Source organism: Pieris napi, chromosome 21 (genome assembly GCF_905475465.1).
Source record: "Pieris napi chromosome 21, ilPieNapi1.2, whole genome shotgun sequence".
Classification (NCBI taxonomy): Eukaryota; Metazoa; Arthropoda; class Insecta; order Lepidoptera; family Pieridae; genus Pieris; species Pieris napi.
Window position 1 is genome coordinate 5221969 of NC_062254.1, and position 12946 is coordinate 5234914.

The 12946-nt window shown below is 32.8% G+C and overlaps 1 protein-coding gene across 1 annotated transcript in view; it reads left to right on the forward strand.

Annotated features, from left to right (window-relative positions):
• The window catches only part of LOC125060179 (suppressor of lurcher protein 1), a 267859-nt gene that overhangs the window by 189792 nt on the left and 65121 nt on the right, over positions 1-12946 (forward strand). The window contains exons 8-10 of the mRNA XM_047664946.1: positions 5351-5439; positions 9704-9826; positions 12385-12456. Of these exons, the coding sequence (XP_047520902.1) occupies positions 5351-5439; positions 9704-9826; positions 12385-12456 (284 nt within the window). The remainder of the gene's footprint in view (positions 1-5350; positions 5440-9703; positions 9827-12384; positions 12457-12946) is intronic.

Genomic DNA, 12946 nt, shown 5'->3' on the forward strand with positions numbered 1-12946 from the left:
CAAATCAAACTGCACGTGTACAATCGGGGTAACTGAATTATTAATATCAGTGCTTCAGTAATGAGCCTCGATACTGTATCGTTTAATTAAGTACATGCATGAATTCACCTGGTAAAGCCTGTTTGTATAGATTTTCAGTATTTATTTAATTAACATACAACGTGTGTCTTTTGTTGGATCTGAAATGTAAAAAATGAGTGCATTCTGTTCAGATATAATTAATAAAAATATGGGTAAATAGTATTATTTATAGATTTCTAATTGGAAGTTTTATTTGATAAAAATTTAGAACGGAATATACAGAATACATAGTGTATTACAGTGAGCAGTGTTGGCCTAGTGGCTTCTGCGTGCGACTCTCATACCTGAGGTCGTAGGTTCGATCCCCGGCTGTGCACCAATGGAATTTCTTTCTATGTGCGCATTTAACATTTGCTCGAACGATGAAGGACAACGTGAGGAAACGGACATGTCATAGACCCAAAAAGTCGATGGCGTGTGTCAGGCACTGGAGGCTCTTCATCTACTTGCCTATTAGATTTAAAATCATGAAACAGATTCAGAAATCTGAGGCCTAAAGAGGCTGTAGCGCCACTGATTTTTATTTTAATATACTATGTCTGTATAATGATTATTATAAAGCTTCACACATGTTTAAACAAATTCTAAGAAAATCTGTTCATTGTATTGTCATGATTTTGTAAGACTTTCCTATTCATTATTAAGTTGTACCCTCGGATGTGGAATGCCTTTGAATCCACATACGACTAAGTTCTCAACAAAACAATGTGCCCTTCGTAAACTTATCTGTCCAATGGGCTTAATTGAGATGAATAAGTTAAACTCAATACTGACTTGGAGCTACGTTCTATTGGGGACAGGCTTAATTAAATTAGAAGACATTACTCCACGTACGGTAACAAATAACTCTGTTTGAATCCTGTAGAAATAATTATTTGCGTTTCGTTTTCAGTCACTTGCCTATTTAGAAAGTAATCGACGAAACTGGGACGGAAATTTAACCTCTTTAGGGGGTATGGGGTTATAAGTATATGTAAAAAAATATTCTTTTGAAGGTTTTTAATGAAATGCGAAAATAAAAAAAATTAACAAATGTCAATTAAAAAATGTTTAATATTTTTTATGTAACGTAAATATATTTGACATTATCATGATCCCCTTGGGACAATCCCTTAAGATAAAATTAGGTCATTAATCCGAAAGTCATAAACAGTTTTTTAATGGAATTTTTATACTTAACTTTATATGTAAACAAATATTTTACTGATGCAGTAAAACTATTATTGTCTGTGCCTAAAATCAGTAAAGGCATAATGTATTATGATGTCCCCGTACAATTGAATGTAGCAAGCGATATATCACAGAAGATAGGTCACAACCACACACCGCATCGCTCACTGACCCTGTCCCAACTGATGGTTAGTTACGTAATTTGACAACCCAATTTCCACGAATTTTATCTATATTATCTTGTTTGACACTTAAGTCCATGTACTAAAGAATATAAATTGTTGAATATATTTAAGAGTGAGTTATTTGCTTGTCATTTTCAGTATCTTGCCTATATAGAAAGTAATTATTAGTAAGATGCTTTAACAGTAGTGTATGTAGAAAGTCGAAAACTTAATTGTATGAAAATTACAGTTCCTGTCGACAAATTTTCATATTAACCCTTGGGACAGAAATTATTAATTTTTAAGAGTGAATGATAAAAATACATTTTCTTATGTGATTGGTTTATTGTTAATTTAGTATGAAGTATTTGTATATGTTATATTGGGGAATTTCTGCTTTTTTTCTATATTCATTGGTCATAAAACACAGCAAAAAATTTAATGTTTTCTCCTAATTAATGTTTTTTTTAATCTGCTGTTAATACTACTTCAAGATTGTTCTGCGATTAATTAATATTTTCATAAATTGTTAAAATGACACTCGGTGTGTATTTTAACATTTTACACTGATTTGTTTTAGGTTATTTATAAATTTGTAGTCAATTTAAATTTTAAATGTTCAATTTAAGTAAATCTATCTTTATTATATTTACTTTGATTTATAATAAACGTTACGTAAGATGTTTATCATACAAAGTTGTTTCATCTTAATAAACTCAGTAACAATTCTATACCACGATATTCGGAAGAACCCTTTTGAAATATATTTTAATAAAAGGGAAAAAGGGGAGTCCTTTGTCAAAATTCTTAGGAATAAACTGATTTGGCGAGCTTTTGAAGCATTTGTATTAGAGGCTGGATATAAAGCGTGAACTCATGGCTACGAGGCGTTTCTTAAGTAGCTTACCAAGAATTATTCAAGCAAATAGTCAGGCGTTTGCCTGCACCTTACTTGGTGAAAGGACATGTACAAGCCTGTTTAAATTGGCATAAAAACCTTAAATTTTAACTTTTTTTACTAAATAATAATATATATTATTATATATAAAAATTAATTTCTTCTCTTCGTCTTGTGAAGTGAAAAAATAAAACTATGAACAGTATGATTTTTTTTATTGTTTAGTAGCTGATCCGGCAAACGTTGTTTTGCCATGTTTATCATTTATAATAAAAAATAGGGGTTGATCGTAGAGGGTCGAAAATTAGGGGTTGTATGTATTTTTTAATGCTGTATCATAAAAAAATAAAAATTAAAAAATTAGGGGTGGACTACCCTTAACATTTAGGGGGATGAAAAATAGATGTTGTCCGATTCTCAGTTATACCCAATATGCACACAAAATTTCATGAGAATCGGTCAAGCCGTTTCGGAGGAGTTTAACCACAAACACACGAGAATTTTATATATTAGATTAATACTCCATTTATAGATAGATATAGGGATACTTTTAAACAAAGACTAATGTTTTTCATAACTAAGCGTCATTTAAGCTCTGAAATCGTCCACATTTCTCGTCGGATATTTAGTTCGAGTTCATCAATGACACCATATAGTTTCCAAAAAATACAAGGACAGACGTGAGAAATGTTACACAATTTGGAATGTCCACAAGCCGTTGTTCCAGAAGTCTAAAACAGAGCGTCAATAAAGGATTCATAGTAATACTTTTTGTACGGAGAACTGGAACATCTGGAACTAATAAACGTATACACCCATACAGGTATTCAAATAGTGCTGCGGTAAAATATAACTAGACGAATCTAAATAAAATTATGTTGATGTTACTTGTGACGACAAGACAAGAGTGACAAAATAGCCACGCGACTACGCATGACCTAATGTCATTCCCATACAAATTCATTTAGCGTTACTGGGTCACGCCTGTCGAAAGTGATTTTGTCTCAAGGCCCAGATATTTCTTACTTCGAAAGTATTGCCATATGCCAAAACGTAAATGTAAGTTTCACACAGTTTAATGATACAATTTGTGAAGTTTTTGGACTAACTAATGTTTCCGAACGACTTAGTTAAGTTGAGGATATTAAAATGCTAACTAGCATCAAGACCACCGACCGCCAAGCAAAAAAGGACATTACATTATTTCTCATTCGCCCATATACATTAGTCGTATGAAAGAATCCAAAGAGCTGATTCTTATACGAATACTTCGAGCAATGAATGTTCGTCTATGAACGTCTGCTTCGTTTGGTCAAATATATATCAGATATTATCATCAAATTTCTAAAAACGTTAGTACCATTTCTATGCATCATATAACGCAAATGTATAGAAGAAAAGCAGTATAGTCGACAAGTCAACCCTAACGACAGTAACGAAGTTAATACCGCTACCTCGACAACTCTTCCGGGCAAGGGAATTAGATTTATCGGTACACAACGTTGCATCCTCTACAGTACTGGGAAAATATATTTAGCTTGAAAATAATTAACGTCAAGATTAAATAGGTAATTTTGTATTTCACAGAAATCCTATTTTATATTCAAATTCTCGCCACGGACAATACGTAAAATGGAATCGTACAGTAATCATGTTCTATAATTGAATTGTGAATTATAGAACACGATAATGTTTTGTATGGACTTACCACAAACACAGCACACAAACACACACACACTGAACACTCGAGCAGCGCCCCAGGACGTATTTCAAACTCAATTGCATGAATCATTATTTCATTAAAGGAAATATTTTATCACCAACTGATATTATCGTACTTGAATCCTTGTCTAGTCTATTTTAAGGCTAGGAAAGTAAAACTGTCAGACCCAAAATGTAATTCTAATATGTAATTGAAATAGTTCTAATTAGTATTTTTTTCTTAGTAATTTACTGTGACATGTAATTTGCCTCTTAAGAATTAAGTAATTTTTTTGTAATTTTTTTAAAATCATATTATATGATCTATTTGTCGCCAGTGTTAGGTTTAACTATAAAATAGCTTTTGAAAGATCTACAATTTATAAGATGTTTGCTGATTATTTTTCACTGTATATTAACCCAATACGTTTTCTCATCCTATTACACGTTCTAATGAATCCGCCAATCTCCTGAACAGTATAGAATGTTTGTGAAACGCGTATAACTCTAAAATCGTTAATATGTACTATGATAAATGAAGATATAATTCCGTCTATAATTCAATTGCCAATAAAGCAAGCTTTTATATGAAGGTCCGCCACATTCTTTACTCACGTTAAAGGTACAGTATCCTTATACAAATCTCTTGTCCGTAGTATTTGAGAGTATGTAATTGTAATCTGGCCACCACATTACAAAATTTACTATAATACCACTGAGACAGTTCAAAAAAATTTCGATGAAACTTCACTACACTCGTTTAGACTATTTTCATTTAAATACCATGGAATGTGACCTAAGTGACTTTGTTTATTTATTTAACATACTTGCCATATTTTCCTTTCGTTACTAGAACTATAAGTTTTCTGAACTTACCTACGGCTTGCTTATCTACTACTTTTAATGCTCCTGTGAATATGTTGTCTCGTTCATGCATCTATAATACTAGCATTAATGTTAATATTGAAGTATTTCATAACTGGTTAGGTTTAGTTTTAATATTTAGTTTTTTATTTTATCATATTTTTTCGTAATTTAATCATGAATATTATTTTACGAGCTTCTGGTCGGTATAACCATGAACCACAAACAATTTATAGAAGTTAAATAAGTATCAGATTTTATTTATGCACACATTTAAAACAACACTTTTACACATTTGTGTTTTCATATAGGAACGACCTCATCAAAATTGGGTTTTTCCCATGTCTCATTACATAAAAATAAATAATATATTAGATAATTAACCGTCTTATAACCCACTTAAAGGTATTTTAATATTATTATGAGGAAACTCTACGTATTAAAAGCAATTTAATTAATTACATAATTTCAGTTGCCTGCGCCGAGCGGATATCATCAAGGTATTCGACGGGCGAGACACAGAGGCGCCAACAATAGCCATGCTGTGCAACGAGCTTACAGGTAATGAAAGGAATCTCATTACAAATACAGCTAATTACCTCATTCATACTGTAAGGCCTGCAATTGCTGAATTCGTCCTTATCACTCTTGTGGCAAATTGAAAATACAGAAAAGGGACAAGAGATCTAACTTAATCGGGTATGCTGGGTTAATGGTGATAATTTATCACGCTGTCTTTATTTCTAGCAAGTACTTATTAGTCTAGTAAATAGTTTTAATTTCTGAGTCGATCACAAGGTACGGTTCGAGCAGAAAATAAAATGATGCTTAAGTAGGAAAATTTCTACGGTGGTCATATTTCGAAACCCCTAACAGCCCTGTATCTCGGATAAGCACGTAAATCTGTTGATTCTGCGCTAGCGATTCTCCGGACACGGCGGACACGTCCGTCCCATCGGGCTGTCAGAGATATTAAATTTTGTGTACCTGTCACTGTGCAGACACTATAATACCCTCCGTAGATACTCAGCCATAGGCAATCATTGAAGCCCGAAGGTCTGAATATTCTTTAAAATTATAGTGAAATAAATATTGAACCACAATTGTGTGTACTAAAGTTAATATATCTGAAAATTATATTCCAGTTTTAAAACTGGAAAGTCGTATCTCAATTACTCTTTAAAGAGTAATTGAGATACGCCTTAATACAGATAGATAATAGTGACGCGTATTACAACCTTTCATTTATAAAAAAAAACCAGTGGCGCTGCAACCATAGTATTGGCTTCAAAATTCTGTACCTGATTTCTTTATAATTTATCTTTATTGGCAAGTAAATAATTATTAGTTGTTCGGACCTGCAGCTGAGTTTCATCATCGGACGTCGAGGCAGAATACAAAATTCCACCCGTATCACCTCGACGTCCGCCGTTCCACAACTGAGCGTTTTTCAAGGCAGTTTTTGCCGCGCACCATCACTATGTAGAACCAGCTGCCCACTGAAGTATTTCCGAACCAATTCGACTTAGGGTCCTTCAAGAAAAGAGCGTACCAATTCTTAAAAGACCGGCAACGCACTCGCGAACCCTCTGGCATTGAGAGTGTCCATGGGCGGCGGTATCACTCGACATCAGATGAGCCTCCTGCCCGTTTGCCCCCCGTTCTATAAAAAAAGAAACAACCTATCATCAATACCAGCAATGCATTATATTTTTAAAGTGGGACCTTACCACTCAAGTCCACCAAGGGAAGGTGTAAATTAGTTTTAGTTGATCAAAATACCTTAATAAATATACTTTACTTTAGCTTGTAATACCATAGTAAGTCACAGAAAACTCATTAACGATTTGAAATTAATTATAAAATGTAATGAAAGCGTCTACATTAATAAAACAAGTGAAGCTTTAATAATGTGACAGGTAAAGAGGCTGTATTAAACCAGAGTTTCAGTTGGATATCGTAATACAATTTTGTTTACATTTATAATCGAGCAATACTTTTATAGTCATACTAAATGCATTCACCAGAAACCATTGGTTGAAATGTCTGAAAATCAAACTCCGGTCTTAACGCGCTGTATCAATACTGAAGAGGTTTGGCCACAACTATACTATTACTAAAATTTAAATTTAAATTCTTAATAAAAATTTAAAATTTACCTGATTAAAAGAAACATTTGTGTCTTTTAATCAGGCAAAAAAAATAGGTTACGGTCTTTATATATTTAATATGATTAAGATAATAGTATATTTAAGTCGGCGCCTGGTAGATGGTACCGGTGACCCCAGAGCTGGTTCTTTCCTGGCTCCACGAATAAGTATCGCAATACAGCGAAGAAATGCTCTCAGCATTAAAGGTACACTGCCACAGGGACCAAACTCTTTAAGATTTCTATTAATCAATTTTTTTATTATTATTATGATTGTGAAGGTGAATAATGTTTTAAATACTCTATTTTTGTGTGTATAATGTATATGTATTAAATAAATTAGTAATTAATGGTAGATATATTTGAGTAAGTATTTAAACCAAGTAAAGTTAAACATAAACATATGTTTACTAAATAATATGTGACTTATATTAGAAATCGAACCTTTTTCCATCAAGTAACGAAATAAAAATACGAATGGCACAGCGCCGCAAGATAATTCCTCATTTTGACATTACATTAAGTACGTTTCAGATTCGTCTCTTAGGAATAAAACATTCGATAAGCTTTTATGAAGCTGTATTTTGTACATGTGATTTTATATAAAATGTTCTTTCCTCTATTTATGGTTAGTTTACAAGGGCTCTTTAGCAATTATTGGCATTTTAAATGATAACTGTAGTGTTGTTTTATGCGGTTTTTATCGCACAGAAATTTAAACTTAACTGCCTATCTAAAAATAAATATCTACCCGGAGTTAAGGACAAAATATCGAGGTAGTCTTTATAAACATTTTTATTAATAAACGAAAATTTACAATTATTACTACATCTTATACATAAACACATTTATAACAAGCACTCTATCGAACTGAATATTTACACGGTATGTCCTTTAATAAAAATATATTGTATTAAATCTGAAGGTTTCCCGATTGTCAAATACTTCGTATAGTGGTGTCATACTAAACAATTATTGCTGTCTACATTTGACAATTAAAAAACCTTTAAGGCGGAAACATATTACCAAAACGCGACGCTACACCACGCCATCCGACGCATGTCAGTATTTATCAATCCCATATATTTAATATGGTCAGATGCACATAGACAACACGCCATGTGATCACACGCGGTAACATCCAATCGATTTGGATCGGCGTGTTGTGGATTTTGTGATGATGACGCCATGCGTCAGTCTTACGACTTTTTGACACGAATGTCAATTTATGTACTTAGATAAATCTTCATCAAAATATTCATCTGACTCGTTATTCATAAAATCCATAGGACAGTAAGCTAATTTGACCTTCACTATTGTCAGCTGACTGCTGACTTATGTTTCCGCCTTTAATCTCGTAAGGAAAAATTGAGATCAGTTATTAAAATAAATATTGCAAATCTGCTTTTTACATTTTCAGTCTTACTCAGGGTCGTACAATAAGAATCAACGGTTATTTAAATATTGCCATAGATAGAATTGTGTGTTGACAAAAGACAAAGCGTTTATTAAATAAAAATAATAAATTATACTGTTTAAGTTTTAATTCGTCATAAAGTAATAAAAACACATTTTGAATTTGTCCTAATTTCCAACTTAATTACACTTTCATTTTAAATCAGACTAGTTAAACAAAGAGTAAATTCAATTCGATGTGTTGTAATTTAATTATTGTATTCTTGGCGTGGTTAAATTATTGAGTCAGACTCATGGATATTCGCCATATCTAGTACAATTTACAATTTGCTATCTGCCCATTATTCAAAAGATTTATTCGCCTGCTTTTTACGAGACCACGATATTTCGTCGCCAGACAATTGGCTTTTGTTTTTGTGATGCACTACCTGTCGCTTAGCACTATAGAGAATAAACCAGCACTATAGTCTACACGCACAGTTAGGGAATGAAAAATCGTTTATAGAGCAGGCAAGTTTTATAGCAACAAATCCATTTTTACGATTTCTTCCTTAAAACCATTCTCCGTTTGGGTTGACCAGAAGGAACTGCTCTCAGCAGTAAGACCGTCCTTTTACATCTTCACGCTACGTTTTATATTAGTTTTAGATGAAATAATATTATAATATTTTCAATAATAATAGAATAATTGTAATCTCCTCCTTTGGGTTTTTAGAATGGTTCGAAGACGATATACATATAGTAATTTAAAATAGTCGGATCAAAATAATTTAAATTGTTTACAATAATTACATATGTATACAATGATTCAGATAAATTAACCTCAAGCCGAATGTTGGGAGGGCATTAGTTATACCTGTAAGTGTAATTGCTAGAATAAGTAAAAAAATGTGTGTGTACTTATGTACACGCGTTAGAAGTGATACTTCTTCGGCGTAACATTACAAAATTTTTGTCTTTCGCCTTATTCTACGTCTGTAGAAAAAACGACACTAGCAATAGAAAAATGGTATTTAATACATTGAAAGTTTTATCATGACGCATTATCTAGTTAAATAAAGTTTATTTAAATATCATGAAAAGATTATTTCTATATAATTAAAGAAACTGACATTTTTATTTAAAAATATTGACTATGCTACCTTCAGGGTGTCGGTTTTTTGTGACGGTGTGCGCGCACATCGTAAAAATTTACTCTCATAATTTTTCCCTTACACGCCAAAAGAAGTATAACTTAAAAAAAGTCATTATTTTTTTCAGGATATGAGGTTCTGTCTACGGGACCATCACTCTTGCTACAGTTCACGGCTAACTCCGCAACACCAGGCCAGGGTTTTGCTGCAACATACCACTTTCAGCCACCACCAGACTCAACTGCAGCCGGTGAGACTCTTCAAACAAATCTTGCAATGTATATAAAGATTAAAAGTGCTGTGTTAAACAGCTGTGTTGGCCTAGTGGCTTCAGCGTGCGACTCCCAATATCGAGAGGGCGTTCGTATCACGGTTCACGTGACGTTTTTGATTAAACTTTTTTCAGATATTATATTAAATACTAGCAGCCCATCCCGATATATATTTTTTTCTTTTTTGTTTTCGCAGCGCATGCGATGAAAGATATTTTATAGGCATTTTTTACACCTTGGGAAACATTATTGTAGTTTTAGTAGGGATCCATATATTTTCTTGAAATTAAAATATATTAATCAGTGATAATGTAGCATTGAAATGGTGAAAGAATTTTTAAAATCGGTCCAGTACTTTTTGAGCGAATTTGTTACAAACATACAAATCTTTCCTCTATATAATATGATAGTATAGATTTACTCGATACCCAATTACCTCAGTTGCATATTTGTTATACATATGTAACCGGCCAGAACTATGTTCGTCGGAACTACGAGGAATAACGCTTAAAACTCTCCAGTATTTGTATGACTACTAGATTTGTGTGTAAAGATTATATAAGTAGATATTTAAGTATAAGAAATGAATATAAAAGGCTGAAATTGTGGTTAATATTTTTAATATATACCCCAGCCGTTCTTTACTAATTGAGCTTAATTTTAAGCTTTGCAAACAAGATTTATTATTTAACATGACACCCAACAAAAACGTACTAAAAGTACAACTAATAATCTCTGTATTTAACAGTGACAAAATGAAATTGTTTCGGCAGTAAATGTATACTAACAGAAATACTACAAAAACCTATTTATACTCCATTACTTGTCTCCATATATTATATTAAATTCATAGATTATATCGATTATAGTCAAAACAATAAAATTCTCAAATTACCCATAGACCTTTTTATACGAAATGAATGCAATACAACGAAATTGCGTTCAACGTACAAGGTATGAATGGAGTTTCTGGCGTTAGGCCAGATGGCTTTCGGCAGTGCTTATTTCAGAGGAACTGTTAATAGCCGCCGGCCCCTAACAAGTGTACCGACACGCTTCCAGGCCTAAGTACACAAAACGATCGTGTCCCGAAATACGAAACGCGAGTTTAACGTCCGAAGACTATCCTTCTTTTGTTAGTTTGCGGAAATGTGCGATGTAAATGTTTTTTATTTATTTATTTTGAGGCAGAGAATATTACATATATTTATAATTATAAAGCATTCAAAAATCTTTAATATCCCCATAATATACCTAAAGGTGGGAACTGACCAACGTTACGAGGTGTAATGTAACATGTAATGTAATGTTCCACAGCGAGCATTCGTGCAGTCAGTACGTCGTGTTACGTCGTGTTTCCCTGTAACACGACGTACTGACTGCACGAATGCTCGCTGTGTACATGTTACATTACATGTTACATTACACCTCGTAACGTTGGTCAGTTCCCACCTTTAGGAGTAATTTTACAGAAACACAAAAAAAAATTATTTATGTGAAAAAAACAGGGAAATTATTATAGACTTTTCTATTCATCAATATTTTCTACTTTTTTTAGCGGTCCTGAAAAGATACCTATTGTGATGTGGACTTTGGGTTCGGTTACCGTCAGGAGCGAAAAATATTATGATTAAATAATCAAACAACGGACAGTTTAATGCTTAGAATTACGCCTTGTAGAATGTCTAGAGTAACCCCAGAATTCCAGAATACCTTAGGGAAATTTGAGCGGGCTATCATATTTTATGTGTAATTTGACAAGGTTTGTGTTTTACACAAGTGACATATAAATCAATTACTTGATATGTTTAATATCTTCAAGTCTTTATTGAACCTTTATTTCAATACTTTGGCCGTGGTTAAAACTAAATTACGCCAAAAAATATTGGAATACGTCACCGCATTAAATTACAAAGTTAATTTACTATTTGCATTGGTATGACATGATGCGATATCAAGGGGATTTCAAAATGTTCTTATTTTAAAATATTTAACATACAACAACACAACAGACTACAGTTACGATTTTATTTAAAACTAGTAGACTCGGCCAAGCGGTCCTGTGGCTAAGGTTTTTATTATAATATAACATAGTAGCAAACTATTCAAGGAAAACGGTAGGAGAACTTATGTGAAACGTTGGTACTTTTAACACAGCGCCATCTGTTAGAATTGTATAAAATAATAAACGAAAATTTTGCAATAAAATAATATCGCAGGTATAAATTGAGATGTAAGCTATCCTATCTTTTAAGTTGGATCAAACTACACACGGTGTGCAAATTTGATTGATATCGGTTCGGTAGTTTAGGGAGTCCATAGCGGACAAACAACGTGACACGTAATTTATATATTAAGATTACGAATACAGCAAATGTTAATATTTAATACAGCGCCACCTAGTTTGTAATTGCAGTAGCCGGTTAACTACATCACACCGGTGATCTTGAGTTATAAACTTCTTTGTGGAACGTCTCTGCGACGCACTTCTAACATGTTTCGCTAGGTGGCGCTAAAGCAAAAATGTCTGTTTCAGATTCCGATCGTCTTCTTAAATTAAGTTTTGGAAAAGCGTTCGAGTCACTGGGGCCGGAAGTTAGTGCAACAAGTAAGTTTAAAAATATTTTCTTTGTCTTGTTTATTTATATATAAAAGTTCCTAACCGCTAAGTGTGTTCATTTCAGGAGTTTTAAATATGAACTTAATTGTACATTTTGAAGCAATATTTTCTTGTGGTTACATAATTCGCAGGAAATTAACGTTATAAAAATTGATACCAACAGTTACTTCGATGAAATTATACGAAGTTTATAATGTTTTATTTATAAATGTAGGATATAAAGGAAAACGTAACAAGGATTGATTATGATTAATGAGGCCAAGGCGAAAGCCAAGCCTCTTTAAATCATAAGGATATTTAAAAGGAATCAGCGGTTTTATAAAGAGCAACCTAAAAAGGACCTCACATTCAGTGTGAAGAATTCTACACACACTTATACATTTTTTAACTAAATCAATTTGTCTTAAAATATTTACCTAATACTGTAAGCATTATTATATTTCAATATATGTATACTAGCGTACCTACCCCACAAACG